General features: G+C 37.1%; 1 protein-coding gene across 2 annotated transcripts in view; it reads left to right on the plus strand.

Annotated features, from left to right (window-relative positions):
• The window catches only part of calcr (calcitonin receptor), an 85,852-nt gene that overhangs the window by 27,483 nt on the left and 42,145 nt on the right, over nt 1-16,224 (plus strand). For both annotated transcript variants that reach the window (XM_038288647.1, XM_038288646.1), the window contains one exon: nt 13,390-13,457. In XM_038288647.1, the coding sequence (XP_038144575.1) occupies nt 13,413-13,457 (45 nt within the window). In that variant the 5' untranslated portion in view covers nt 13,390-13,412. The remainder of the gene's footprint in view (nt 1-13,389; nt 13,458-16,224) is intronic.

Raw genomic sequence — 16,224 nt, forward strand, 5'->3', positions numbered from 1 at the left:
GTGGCAACACCAGCTACCAGCGCCGTAGCCTACAGCCGCGTGCGTCATCAAAACAAAATGCAGCGTGGAAGCCACAGCAGCATGGAGGCTACCGTGGAGGCGACAAAGCAGCAGTATGATCACTTAAAACAGTTTTATGACCAGGTGGTCGGTGAGGATGATGGCAACAAGTTTGCCCGCCGGCTTTCAGTAAAAAAATCTTCTTGAGCGGAGGTCTTCAACAGGGGATCCGCGACCCCTAGGGGGTCTACGGAGGTACTGCATGAGGGTCTGCATGGTTAGTTGATATTTTTATATTCCCCCCCTGCAATTTTTCCCCCCACTAATTGAAATGTCTTTAAATACTCATTAACATGAAATCAACACACTGTAGTAAACAGATAAATGGAGACAAAAGAGGTCTTTCAGTCATCAATGCACACATTCAGCGACACACAGGAGCTCTTTCAAGCTGGGCACCGTTTCCTTCACAACAACCAGGAATCAGAATCAGAAAAACTTTAATAATCCCAGGGAGAAATTAATTTCTTTACACTACTCCATCTGTAATAGAGTGACTATAGGACACAATTTCATACAATATATATAGTTAGGGGGTCCCCGCTCCATCTCGCCATCAGTTTGGGGGTCCTTGGTCTGGAAAACATAGAAGACCCCTGTTCTTGAGGGTTTTACTATCCATGTAACTTGTTTGTTAAACCTGCCTGGTATAATTTTCCAGGATTCCAGTATTCCTTTTTAGTATGTATTGAAATGGAATTTCAAATGGAAAAAATTATAAAAAAAAAAAAAAAAACATTTGCACCTTAAAGACTACTTTCCTATTTTTCTTTTAATAATTACTCATAAAAAAGACCATTCAAGCAGCACATTTTTCCTGATGTTTTTGAGAATATACTGTAGCGGTGAAAGCTGCAGCTGCTACTAGTGTGAAGCGAATGGACAGCAACAAAGCGTTAAAGCAACAATGGGGAAATCTGTCCCCTCAATGCTAATGTAAACCCTGGTTGGATAAGGATTCAAAACTGGATATGAAGATGAAATCTGACGCACGGTTTCAGGGTTACAACTGATAAAATAATTGCTGTCTGTGGTTCTACAGTAGGCTATGGTGTAATTGAGCAATATATGAAAAAAAATAAATAACTATGAACTAGTTCATTTTTTGGTTTTGAATTATGAACTATGAACTGAACTAGTTCATTTTAAAATGTGTGAACTGAACTTTGAACTAGTTCACGTAGAAAGAGAACTTTCCCAACACTGAGTAAAACACCCAAGCTGCATCAAGCCCAAGCTGCATCAGTTCAAACAAGAGTCGAAGTTGTTTTTTCTATTCACGAAAATCATAGGTCTTTTTTGAACAGCAGTTATAACGACATGCTTGCTTGTTGTGGCTGCTTTGTCATTGTACATTTTGACATGCTGCTATATCTGTGTTAATTGTGTTTTGGTGCTAGCTATGTCCAAAAATTATTTAAAATTATTTAATTAAATTATTGGTAAACATTTTACCAGTGTAATTTTCATGCATTCTGAGTTATTATTTGTAAACGCTTTAAAACGGGTCACCGGCGACCCAGTGGGTTTTGAGAGGATAAGACTCTTGAACTGTTGAAAACTTTAATCAAATCACAAATCGACTCTGCATCACACTGAAATATCATACTTGCACAACACGGTGAATTTTCAAATCCCTCTAAATACAATTCAACTGAGTGTTCTACTGCATTTTGCACCTTATCTATTTTTGCACTGCTCTGAACCGTCCACATCAAGGCTTTTTCCTCCATGTCTCTCCTACACTGTTTACATTTTGATCACCGCTGCACTTTATACATGGAAATGTTCATTTCACTGCTAAGCTGCTCATTTGCTGTTGAAAAAGCTGTATGCATAGAAATTTTGTTTTGTATACACTTTGTATACAAAATGACAATAAAATATTCTTGGAGCAGGATGTTTTATTAAAGCTAAATACAAATCCTCACACTTTGTATCTAATAATTTCCCAACCTCTATTGTTGTCCTTTCAGTTCCCTGCAAGTCACTGCTTTGTGTTGGTTCACCTAACAAACTGCTGTTGTAAAACACTGGCATATATTACGTCACATAATTAGATACTTTGACAAGGAACTGTTTATGGGGACCAAGTATGATCTAGAGTTATCAATTGTAGATCCAATAATCTTAATTCTATTGGTGTTTTTTCAAGGAATTATCAGATTGGCAACCAACAGCAGAAATCAATGGATGTGATGAGTTTGACCAATACTCAGAAACAGCAACTTTTACCACAGTTATATACCCAAACCAAATTGCATGAAAAGCAACAACTTTTTAACAAGAATAAAAGTCACAGTGTACTTGCAGTTCGTTTTATAGGGTGAGAAGCAATAGGAAGGAGTGTTATCACTGATAAACAGTAAGAAAGTTCGGGGTTAGGTTGGGGCTGCTGTCCAGCCAACCAAATCCGGCAGATGGACAGGAAATATTAACAACTGTGTTCTTCAGCCTAGTCAGATAACAAAAAAGACTTCCTTTTACATGAACTCTGCTATCTGACCAGCTACAGGTGGCGAATACATTTGTATTCACCACTTCAGAATGGCTTTACACTTTTTACCTTATAAAAAATTAAAGGCAAAAAACCAACAAAAAATATTATTATTATAAAATAATAATATTATAGTGTTTTTGAGATCAAACGAGTTCTGTGCCACTCAACCCAAAGCTGGTAAAGGTCATCTTACGTTTGCCGTCTATCCTCCATGGATTCATATTGGGAAATGAGACAAACAAATGTCACTGGGTTAGGAGACAGATGAGATATGCAGTTGGTGAAAGTTGAGAGGAAATGAAAAAGGTGTAGAAAGGATAGGTTGCCAAATAAAAGGTCTTTTATCCCCTGAAAATACTTTCTGTTTACTCCCAGATGTCTGTAAGCACCTGAGTCTACTTGCATTACTGCTGACAGAATCCTGGTGTGATGTGATAGTTAATTGTGTTAGGGAGTAAACAGAAAAACAGAGGAAAGATGCCATTGTCGCAGAGAGACCAGCTTATTTGTCCGAACAGAGCTCGCATTCATACGCAGAGTCTTTTATTTATTGGTATCACCAATAAATGGGTAGATAGTAAAAGGGTAGATTATTACTCAGCAAATTATGTAATATGTTTGAGAGTTCAGTAAACACAGGTGCGTGCTTTTTTTTTTTTTTCTGATGAGAACTGACATTTTAAATGGCAACTTGAAATGACAACACATTCTCACTCCTAATTTGTCAAATATTGACGCTTGGTCAAAGCGCCCTCTCATCATATATTGATGCACAGAGTAGATGACAGATTGTGGACATGCGTGACAGGCATGTGACGTGTGACAAACCTTTTAAAAATCTTGAGCCCACAATTAGTGTTGGTAACTTTAGTAACATGTATATGCTCTTTCTGAGATATATATATATATATATATATATATATATATATATATATATATATATATATATATATATATATATATATATATATATACATATAATTTTATTTTATTTATTTATTATTTGATATATATTTTTGTTGTTTTGAGTATTGGATAAAAAACATAGAATTTAAAAAGTAAGGTAATTTGGGGTATGAGTTATGAGTTTTACTTTTCATACCCCTTTTCAGACAATTTTCATTAATCAATGTCAGTACTGACAAGTTTGTTTGGTGGAAAAGTTTGTTTCTATGAATTTTTGGGTGAATTTTATTTGGTTGGAAATTCAAATTCGGTTTAGTTTGGTGTTGGCCAGTCTTTTTTCTGTGTATTCAGTTATCTGTTTGTTTGAAGTATTTTTTTATTTATTTATTCATTATTATTTGTCAAATTGTCTAAAATAAAATCCTTCTCATCTAATTTTTACTTTAAAGTTCATGTATGAGTTCCTGTCACAACCTGTCACACACTCTGTGTGTCAGTAAATTACGAGAGGGGTATCCCCCCCAAAATCAGTAACTAAGAACAAATTTGTTGAATGGGGAGTGAAACTGTATTGGAAATGAAGGTGGCCCTATAATACACTGTATGTGTGAACCCCTTGGATCTCTGCAGCTCTTCTATTTATATGAGCCTATTGGCTTCTGCTTTTTATAAAGCTGTGATTATCCCCTCCAGTTTGGGCTTTGTTTATTGTACTTACCTGATTTCCATGTAGCCCATCCCATCTCATTGATGTTTAGGTTGCTGCTACCTGTTTGCTCTTTGCTGGATTTTCTGTTATTGTCCTGGTTCCTGTGTTCCGTGCTCATTAATTTGTACATTAAAACACATCCAGTACCACAATGCATTTGCCAATATCCTATTGCCACTTTGGTCCGCTCTTAAATACTGCAACAAACATTTGCCCTGGCAGCCCAGTAATGCTATGCCACCATGCCGTGTGTGCCATCCCATTATTTCATGAGCTTTACATTTTTAGTTAAAATAATGCTTCATGAGAATTTAAATTGTGTTTTTGTAACCTCCTGCTGATCTAGACTTTTTTTTTCCCTTTTGTAAAGTTTAAGAGTTCTACTTTGTTTAATCCTGACTAGGGTTGTCACGATACTAAACTTTTCAACTCGATATCGATACTAAGTAAAATATTCGATACTCGATACCCTTTTCGATACCACAAGAATAAAAACAAAGACTCTAAAATTCAACAGAAATATTTTCATTATTAAAAAAAATACAAGAAATAAATAAAAAAACAATAAGAATAATATTTTGAGGATGCATGCTGTGCACAATATTAAGCAAGCTTGATAAAAAACTTAAAATTAAAATTAAGTGTTCCTTCCTTGGCTATGTTTTGCACACATAACAATGACACTAGCCAAACCGGTTAAACAAAAATAAATCTCAGCAGCTGCACCTCTTACAAAAAAAGTCTGACACTGAAAAATGCACAGAATTATTCAATCACACAGTGTTCAGAAAGTGCATTTTCCACTATTCTGCACTTTAGATGGCTGTATCGATACTTTTGAAAATGAGTATTGTATCCGGATACGTTTCAGTAGCGACACTTTTTTGAGTATCGATACTTTTAACAACTCTAATCCGGACCCATTTTTGGGGTAGAAAGACTTTAGCATCTAGCATTAAAATATATTGTGTATAGAATAGAATAGAATAGAATAGAATAGAATAGAATAGAATAGAATAGAATAGAATAGAATAGACTTTATTGTCCCATAGGGGAAGTTTTTCATGGACCCAAGTTCTCAGTGCATCGTAGTAGCTGCCATTAGAAGCAATAAATACATAGAAAAAATAAATACCAGCTAAAAACGCAAACATAGGCTGTTTTTCAATATGTGTTCTTGGGCGTTCTCAGGTGCTTGTGTACTCGTTATACATCAGGAGCCTCAGCCTTAGTACTGTTTCAATTCACAAGAACACAAGACTGAGAACGAGAAAGGTCCCAGATGTTGTTCTCGCCCCTCCCTCTTTACTGAGTATGCATCAGAGCAGATTTGTCCGTTCTAAACATTGACAGCTGTCCCAGCATGCACTGCAGCAGCAGCAGCTTCCCATGGAGCGTTCACAGACCTCAGAGTATGAAGTTAAAAGATCTCTTTTCTGTTGCTGTTGTTCAATAAAAGTACGTTTTAAGATTTGAGGCGATAACATTATACTTTTGAGTGTCACTATATGGCCCATTTACTGATTTAATGCATAATAAAAAAAAAAAAAAAAAATCCGAAGTTGAGAGGACTCCGGCAACCAGCAGACCTCCGAGGGTAACCGCAGCCTGGGCTAGCAAAAGCCCTTCTGTGGCAGCGGTCTCGGCATAGCCGTGTGTGAAATACCGCTGGCTGTGATGGTGTTTTTGTTTGTTTTATTTGTGTTTATCTGACTGTTCTAATCATTATTCCCCCACTAAATGAAAAAAACAAGAATTTAACCTTGTCTTGAGACTATTGATAACTGGAGGTGAAAAGCAGCTCCAGACGAGCCGATAATGTGGCGACGTCACGAGTACGCTCCTGTTCCAATTGACCTATATTTATGCTACATGCTCCCATTCTCCCTGGGTCTATACTTTCCTGTCTTTTTCTCAAGAACATACTTGGCAAGCCATGGGCTACATTCACACTCACAACAAATCCCCTAAAGCAGAGGTCTTCAACAGGGGGTCCGCGACCCCTAGGGGGTCCGCGGAGGTACTGCATGGGGGTCGTGAAAGTCTTGGTTGATTACTTTTTTTTATATTCCCTCCTGCAATTTTTTGCACTAATTAAAATGTCTTTAAATACACATTAACATGAATTCAACACACTGTAGTAAACAGATAAATGAAAGCAGAAGATGTCTTTCAGTCATCAATGCACACATTCAGCGACACACAGGAGCTCTTTCAAGCTGGACACCGTTTCATTCACAACACCTGTCCCATCAACCAGGAATCAGATTCAGAAATACTTTATTAATCCCAGGGAGAAATTACTTTCGTTACATGACTCCATCTGTAATAGAGTGACTATAGCACCAGTTTGATATAACACAATTTCATACAATATATATAATTAGGGGGTCCCCGCTCTATCTCACAATCAGTTTGGGGGTCCTTGGAATTGAAAACGTTGAAGACCCCTGCCCTAAAGAATAAATAATAAAGAGAAACAACATACTGTACCAAAACAACAAACAGAACACCAAGTTATTGACATCTGAAATAAATGTGGAAAGTTTCTAAGTGTGGAATATATTTTTTCAAGGCTGTAGAAATGTCACTATTGGTGCAGCTTCTCCTGCGGGGTAGAGAGTTGAGGGACAATTTTAGGATCACTCAGCAGCGCTTCTCAAACCAGTGAACCGCAAAAGCAGGCCTTTTGAGAAAGCCTCCTGTCAGCAGGAATCCTCGAGACGCACAGATGTGAGTGTAAATTAATAACCTGCATGCAAATCAGTTGGAGCTTTGTAACCTATAATCATCACCAGTGTTGTTCTTTGGTTAGTCTGAGTGTTTGCATGACTGGCAATGTTTTACATATGATTACTACATTCTTTTGCAATGTTCTCTTTACTGGTGGATTTATCATTGTTATTTTTACAAATTACAGCATTGGCATTTCACCCTGAATTGAGATTAGTATAGCTGTGAATATCATTGGCTTAAATTCTTAGCAGCTTTTTTCTGTGGGCCAGGAACAAGCCATTAATTCTATTTCTTCCTGGTTTCTTTGAATCCCCAACTTTCTAACCCAACATCTTTGATCGGTCACAGCTGGGAACCGTTCCTGGCTTTATCAAGTAGCTTTTGCTGCAGTAAATATAACCTCTACAAAAACAAGAGTTTGTTGCTCTTTTGATCCCTAACAGGAACATAACAGTACACAGCACAGGAAGAAATAGAGTAGAGGAAATCTGGGAAACCTGTCCAATAGACACATTTTCCCTTAGAGATGCTGACTCATGTTTAAAATGCATACCACTCCCAGTGCTGCTCACTACAGCTGTCTTCCAGTGCTTAAGTTGTTGGAGTTGCAGAAAGATTCAAGAGAGCTGCAATTTGTTCCCTGTTGTCATAACTAATCCCAGGGAAGGAAATGGTAAAATGGCTCCGATCAGTCTGCTTGCCTAACACTAAACAACACCAAGTATTACTTGATATATGCTTTTAGTGCTAGCAAGACATTTATGCCAGGTGGGAGAAAAGTGGAAGGGAGGAAACATGCTTTACAGCAGCAAAGTGGGCAGCGGATTAGATTTGTGTCTCTGAAAATCACTGAATAATCAACGAAAACTGTCAGTTCACACGATTTTTGTCTAATTTAAACCATACGGCTTTATTATAATGTGCATATCATCTATTTAAAGAAGTTTGAGATTCTCAAAATATGACCCTGATTATCAAAGGAAAAAACAACAAGCATAGCTTTTATTCAAAAATTTTTTCCCGAATATTATTTAAATCATATAATAAATTGACCCTTGCAGATATAACAAAGCAACATATTACATAAAGCATTGCTTCATTTTTAGGGAATTACATTACATTTTTAGTTTGTATATGGAGCCACACAAATAACATGCTAACTTGACGTCTTAATTCCCTTAATATTTGCCTACAACGATTGCACTTTCTCTTAACAGAAAGTATTTTTGAGCAGCTGTCTTTAAATAGCTTTCTCTGCTGGTCTTTCCAGCACTTTCTTTGGCATCTCATGTAAAGATAATTATATTGGAAATGCACAGATCAGACTTTTTCTGGCTGATATTAATGTCAGGTTTTCCTCTGAGACTGATCTACCCTTTCCAATTTTTAGGAATTCTGCTGCCAAAGGGCCCAAAGTATGCAAAAAAACAAAAAAGCTATACCAATGTATTATATTACCACCACCAACCTGAACAATATATTAAAAAAAGTAAGATTTTTGTTGCTTACACCAAATTCTGCTCCTTCCACCTGAATGTCAACGATTAAATTGTGGCTCATCTGTTATTATTCACTTGGTGTCAAATAAATGCTGATCCTAAATTTGAAAGCCAGATTCAAGCAGCTGTAAAGGCAAGTTTCTTTCAATTAAGGCAGTTGGCCGTAATAAAGCTCATTCTCTCCAGAGAACATTCAGAGACTTCCATGCCTTCCTTAGTACTTGGCTGGATTACTGCAATACGCTTAATGTGGGGGATAGTAGCTCCAACATTACTAGATTCCAATGAGTGCAAAATTCTGTGGCATGTCTTTTAACTGGCACTCGTAAGCATGAACACATTACCCCTGTTTTAGCCTCATTACACTGGCTCCCTGTACATTCCAGGATTCGTTTTAAAGCTCTTTGTTTGTTTTAAGTCCCTCCGTGGTCTCACTCCATCTTATCTTTCTGTGCTCCTTCATCTTCATCCACCCTCCCGTTCACTTAGGTCAGCTGATCAGCTCCTTCTTGAGGCGCCCACACTAAAAGGATCTTGCTTTTTCTGTGGCACCTCCAAAATGTGGAACGACCTTCCATTGTGTGTCAAAGAGTCTACCTCTTTGTCAGATTTAAAACCTCTTCTTAAAACTCTTCTCTTTGCCTTGGCTTATACCACTACATGAGATGTGGATGTACTGTTCTCCATCCATCCATTTTCTCCCACTTAGTCGTTGTGAGGGTCGCATTGGGGCTGGTGCCTATCTCTGGCAGTCTACAGTATGGAGCGAGAGGTGATGTTCGCCCTGGACAGATCGCCAGTCTGTCAAAGGAAAAAACAGAGACACACAACCATGCACACACTCACACCTAAGAACAATTTAGAGAAGCCAATTAACTTTACAGACATGTTTTCGACTGTGGAAGGAAGCCAAAATCCCTGGAGAGAACCTACACATGCACAGGGAGAACACGCAAACTCCATGCAGTAAGACCCTGGACCAGGAATCACTACCAGAACCTTCTTGCTGTAAGGCAACAGTGCTACCCACTGCTCCACCTTGCAGCCTGTGATATCAAGTTATTTTTTTACTACAGAAATGTATAGTTCTTATTTTAATTTTGTTATATGTATTTTACGCTTTTCTTATTTTTATTGAAGTCCTCTTAATCTGTGTGTCATTCTGCTTCTGTTAATGTACAGCGGTTTGGTCCCTGGGCAATTTTAAAATGCTTTATAAATAAAGTTGGATTGGAGTATTGATGACCTTTTCAAAACCTAGTTTGCTGTGGCTGACAGGAGCGGCGTGTGATGTGGGTTTCTGCTGAGCTCATCTACCTTTAGGTTTTATGTGTTGTTCATTCAAAGGTAACATTTCCAATAGCTTTTTTTTTTTTTTTTTTGCATTGAGTGGTTATTTGAGCTTTCACTCTGAACCAACCTGAACATTTTCTTCCTCCCACTGGCATCAACAAGGGATTGCTTTCACTTAACCTGCACTCACTGGATATTTTCTCTTTTTTGACATTTTTCTGTAATTGTATTTTTTATTTTGGAATCCAAACCATTGTCCATGAGAGTCCCAGCAGTTTTTGATCTACTTAGACTAGCCTAACTGGTGCATCTATTCTGATGCTATTACTAAAACATTGTTATCATTCTAATGCTATGTTCACACTGCATGCAATTGAGACAGCAGAAGCAGCTGGTTTACATGCAAAGTCGATGGCAGTCCATCTAGAGTACCAGCGTACCTTGACGCATCTGAGCAGCCGAAGCAGCGCCTCATGAGCTTCTGAGCATCTGAAGCGTGTGACGCGCTTCACAAGCAGCAGATGCTGGAGTTGGAAAAATTAAAATTTTGCTGCTTCTCGTGCCGCCTCAACCAATCAGAGAAGCTGATCTGGGAGCTGGCAGGGAGACAGACACAGCACTGCTGATGCAGAGCACTATGATCACTTCTCTGAAACAGTTTATTAATGGCTAAATTAACTTAAAATGCCAAAGCCTGTCTGCAAAGTAGGTTGGCTTTTATTATTCTGGTGCCTGAAGTTCGTACCTCATACCAGAAAAATGCTAACATTTACTTCCAGCCACCACAAACAGTAGTAGAACCCCCTAGTTGCTGCTGGGGATTCCCAGTGACAGTGCAATGCTGGTATGTGGGAATCTAAGCAAAAACAAAATTATATTTTAAGGCAGGATCATAATCTTGATGAACTGACAATATTTTGAGGTGGACTTTCTCCCTTAAAAATATACTAAAACCTCTTTTCACCCACTTATTACAGCAAATATAGCAAAGCTGCTCTCTGCCATTAAATATAGGAGCAGCAAAAGCATCAGACGCATTTGGACACACTTTACTGGACGCGTTGAAGCTGCTCAAGATGCGAATCTAAACTTATTGTGTTCAAGCTTAAAAAATGAAGCAGGGGGCTTTTTTTTGCTGCCCAAACGCGTGCGGTGTGAAGATAGCCTAACGCATAAATATATTAAGAGGCTGCTGTTTTGTTAATCACGCAATGAAACAGGTGTACCTAATAAAGTGGCCAGGGGAATGTAAGCAGCACTTTCTTTTGCATGGTTACACACCCATAATTATTTTAAGGCCTGAGTGGGAGTTAAGGATCTTACCCAAGCACTCATCTACATGCGGTGGGGCTGAGGATCAAACCACCAATCCTTCGAATGCAAGATAGTCACTTTCCACTGAACCACAGCCGCTGTGTTGGAAAGACACCCGGAGGGACTTTAAGCTTTGCAGTCTATGTTTCCATTATTAATCTGCCTTCATAATCCCTCCTCCCTGTCCGGCCTGCTCATTTAATTTCTTTCTGGCCTTGCAGAGGAAGTGTGTGGGATGTCAAGGCATTAGAGATAGGGTATAAATCAACTGCTTTACATAGAGCTTGGGAGAGTCTGCTTAATAGAAGGAGTATCACCACAATCATCTGGAACAACAGAGTGCAGAAGGTTCCCAAGGATCACTACTGTTAAGACTTTGGTTTAATATGCAAGTAAAATAACACTAGTATAAAGATATGTATGAAAGCAGATCACAACTTTTTGAAAGAAATCACTGATTACAAACTCCTAAAGGCAGATCATATAATGTGGAACACTATGACAGTCTAATCAGTTCAGACAGAGCAATCTCTGTTCAGTATTCAGTTGCATCTTAATTTGTTTACTCATTATGAAGATGAGTTTCACTGTCATAACCTGTTTGGTCTCACACCGTTTATATTTTTCCACATTTTTCAGCCGTCTGACAGGCAGACAAAGATGACTGCTAAGTCCTCCCTCAATAAAACACCACTGTCATCACTAACGATGTGTTCTTTTTACAGTATAAAATGCATTAAGTACACTTGAGTGGAATGATAAATATTTCTTTGTAGTATAAAGGTCGGAAAAAATTTTTTTTTCAAACCTTTACATTCCTAAGGATGTAAAAAAAACAACAACACATGCATGAGAAGGTTAAGGTCTTGAGTAAATCTTAACCAGGGATGACATTGAATGCAGAGGGTGTTATACGATTGAGCAAATAATGATAGCAGCTTTTACTCTTAGTGTCTTAGTATTATTTTTTCATATTACCTTCTAACATTCTGTTATCACTTAAGAAACAGAGAACTGTTCTGCAGTCCATTATATGTAGTTACTTAAATGTACTGGTCGATAGTTTAGTCAGTAGTTATTCGATGTTATAACTGTTATTTGACGTACTGTATATATATATATATATATATATATATATATATATATATATATATATATATATATATATATATATATATATATATATATATATATATATATATATATATATATATATATATATATATATATATATATATATATATATATATATTAGCCCCCTTTTTGGGGAAAACAGGTTACTCTACAAATTATGAAGTGATTAAACTTAGTATCTAAGAGCAACCTTTCTTGATTTAACAAACTAAGTTTGAATAAATAGATTTTGCATATTTCACTGTTGGTATTTCTGAAAAATAGATTTTATGAAGTTAATCTTGTTAATTTGTTTCTGTTTACTTAGAATATTCATGATGGTTTGACTACATGTCAAATCCCAGTTTTAAAAGAATAACAGTGGCTTAATGCATTTTTTATGTAATTATTAATGAAAACTTTATCTAGAAGATGAAAATAAATGCTCCTCAATGTACAATTATTTTTCTTTGGCCTCAGACTGAGAGGTAAAGAGATAGACAGAACTTTTACATCAACATCTACAATTATGCATTTCAGGAAAATGTGAAACACAAAATAGGGAAATATTGTAAGATTCCAAGAAACCTTGGCTATAGATGAAAACCCCCAGCGTTAAATTCTCTGGAAATGTTGTTCCAGGTTTATTTATCATCTTCAAGCTAAGTAACCTACCATCGGTGTGCCACTGCAGCCAAGAGAAATACTATCAATAACTCTGTGACTTGCTCATCCATGTCTGTCTGCTGAACAGTCTGCCCCCCGGGTCGCTGTGAGGGTGTATGGAGCGAGTAGACAGTTCTTAGAGTTTGGAGCGTGCAGTGCTGGGCTTCCAGCAGGTTCTCTGTAAGCCAAAGTAAAAGACCTGAGGTGAATTTTCAGCCCACATGCCTTTACTGTTCTGCAGAAACAGAGACTTTGCTCTGAGTAATGGGCCTTAACTTTTTTAGTCTAACTGTGTCTGTTTTTCTTCATTCCCTGTTAGCACAATTTGCTGTTTCATGCTGTATTATCCACATACAGAGTGAAATATAATAATGCAGAGAAGTGTTAATTGTTCCAAACTGCATTGCTTTTGCTGCAGTGTTTTGCATTTCTGATGACGAATTACTACGGCTGTTTTCTCATGAGGGCCTTAATCCTGTTTTAAAATAAAATTAAAACAAAACAGTAAATGTTTGCTGTGTCAGTCACTTTCATGGTAGACAATTTATTTCTCTAATAGGTTTAACATGTTTCTCTCCTCTCTCCCTCTCCAGAGATTTACCTGTGTGTGGAAGATATGAGGTTTGCAGGCTCCTTGTGGATCGTTTGGTCTCTTCTGGTGGTAAGCTCTCATTTAGATTTCACAGTTTAACTCTGCAGAGTCCTCAAACGGCTTCTTACTCTATATCCTCTGCACATGTGCTGAGGATTCAGTTTCTATTAAAGGAACATAATGTGTTTTGGTCTAGTGGTTTCATTTATCAGCAAGAATCTTAAAATCTCATGATTACTTTCTAGTAACTGTTAAGATTTGGGCTATTTAATTAGCTTAGCTCAGCTAGAGAAAGTAAAAGAGGAATGACTGAGAGTTTCTTTGTTTCTTTGATTAAGTGGTGCCTGAGTGTACTGGGTGCCATACTGAAACAAAATGAAAGAAATTCCTGTGATGTCATTGTGTTGTGTTGTGTTGTTGCACTAAGTTCGTTTCTTTTCATATTGTGAACAGAGATTACATTCATTCATTCAATTAAATTCAATTCAGTTTATTTATTCTATTCGCTACACATGTTATCTCAAAGCAATTTACATAGACAGTTCAACTAGATCATATAGGCAGATTGGTTAAAAGTTTAAAACAGACTCTTACAGTTATCAAAGAGAAAGCAAAGATGTTTCTTTCTTCTGTCCTTGTTTATAAATGCTCACCTTGTGTTTGAAAATGATCTTGTTTTATGCAGATAAATGTATATAAAATAGATAAATTATGTGGTAGAAGAACCCTTACCTACTTACCTAATAGAATAATGTTTATCTATTTTTTTCTTTATTTAACTCAATTCTCATGTAAAAACTTTGATCTGTCTGTTGCAGACTAATTAATCATTGCTTTTATACGATGAAGAGTTTTAAAATTGTGCAGTGCTCTGTTTTCGAGATTTTTTGTACATTTCCATGTTGTGATTTTTTTTTATATATATATATCAAATATAAGGTGTACTAGAGATGGGGACTTGAGTAACATGCCTTAAACTTCAGTCAGACTTAAGTCTTTAATTTTATGACTTGACTTGGTTTAGGAAAAATTACCTTCGACTTAACTTGGAAAAATTACGTTGAAATTTTACACCGATGACTGTGGAACTAAATTTGACTTGAACCATTATATTCGAGCAGTTCTGATATTCTACCAAAAGCCTAACTATTAAAACACATTCTTTTAAAAATGTGTGTCATTACTTCATTTCATCCATAATAACAAACACTGACAAAATTCTCTTTCCACACTCTGGAAATATGCTGATATGAGCTGCAGCAAAGCCAATCAAATTAATCAGATTTAAAAAAAGAAAATTACAAATAAACTCCTTGGAGTTTCTTTTTTCCAATTTAACTTCATGGTACGAAACAAAATGCAATTTCTAAAACATGCAAATAAAAGAATCAAAGATGGAGAACAAGCAACCAACTTTGTCCAACATTTGAATTTCCACAAAGAACAGTAGATGGTACTTTCCTTTTGCTATGCTAAGATAGCATGCTTTGGACAACTTTTTTCTTATGTGCAAATGTTCAGTTGCATTGGTTGTATCATGTTTTGCGATAAATACAGAATTAAAAAGAGAACACATGATGAATTGACATGATGCCTCAATTAATCAATACATGGAAAAAAATAATGCAACTGTTTTTAACTGTGTTAAAGTAACTAAATATGGTTAAGTATACTAGATGCCAAAAACGATTGCATAATTTTTTTTCAGTTCTAGGGGCTCTTTAGGAACTGCATAATCAGCTATCTTGATTTGTCATGAAGTGAAACCAGCTTCCCGTGCAGGAGCACACTCCAACCAGAATTTGCATATGAAGGCACAATGAAAATGGAAGAAAACATGTACTAAAAGGTGGTCATTAAAGTCAGGGACAAAATAACCAAAGTATTTAGAGGGTGAAGCACAGTAAATGCTTTTTCCAAAACTGCAAAGTAGCTTGGAAATGGTAAGATATGAACAGAAGCCATCAGTCGACAGCATAATAGCTCAACACAACAGTTATAAACTAAATCTAAGGTTCTAGTTAATGGTTGTTGGCCTTTATGAAGGTAACAAATACTTTTTTGTTTTATAAAAACATTATCCAATTATGTTTAGCTTGAAAATAAGTTTGTGTTGCTTAATTAATTATGAATGTGTGTGTGATTATAGCCTATATCGAAGGCAACGTGAGGGTATGGGCTTTAAAAACTTTAAACTAAACCGTTTAATCTGTAGCAGATTAAACGGTCCTGAGTTTGATAGAGATTTGTTTTGCTGGCTTACATTTCCACATTGGCAGAATGATCTTGCAGTTGGCATCACGTCAATTAGTATAAATACATCTCTGTGATCTCGGCACTGATGACTGGTTCAATGGTTCATTCCATTCACCTGCCTAGCTCTGCCTTTATTATCCACCTGCTCCTGCCTCTATTTAAGCTGCTTGCTCCCATTCATCAGTGCTAGATTATTCAAGCCTTCGGTGAGAGTTGTCTAGCGTACCTGTTGTTGTTCTGATTGCCTGATTCTGACCAGTTCTGCCCTCCGACCTTTGAGCCTGCTTGTTCCTGTTTTGTTTGCCTGACTGTCTTCGGACTCCTGCTGGTTTCTGCTCGTGGACTGAACCTGGATCTTTCTCTTGACTCGCCTTGGATTTTCCCTTGGTATCTCTTCGGACCTCTGGACTCCTGTTAACCTCTACGACATCGGCTTGGACGTCATCTTCGGGAAATTCCTGCCTTCCTTTTACTACTTGGGTCTGCTTGTCAGCCAGATCAGCAATCTTCAGGATCCAGCTTGTGGAACTCCCTGGGCGGCATTAAACATGTGCTGTTGTTAGGCATCTGGCTGGATTCT

This window comes from Cyprinodon tularosa, unplaced genomic scaffold (assembly GCF_016077235.1).
Source record: "Cyprinodon tularosa strain WSP-4 unplaced genomic scaffold, ASM1607723v1 ctg26, whole genome shotgun sequence".
Classification (NCBI taxonomy): Eukaryota; Metazoa; Chordata; class Actinopteri; order Cyprinodontiformes; family Cyprinodontidae; genus Cyprinodon; species Cyprinodon tularosa.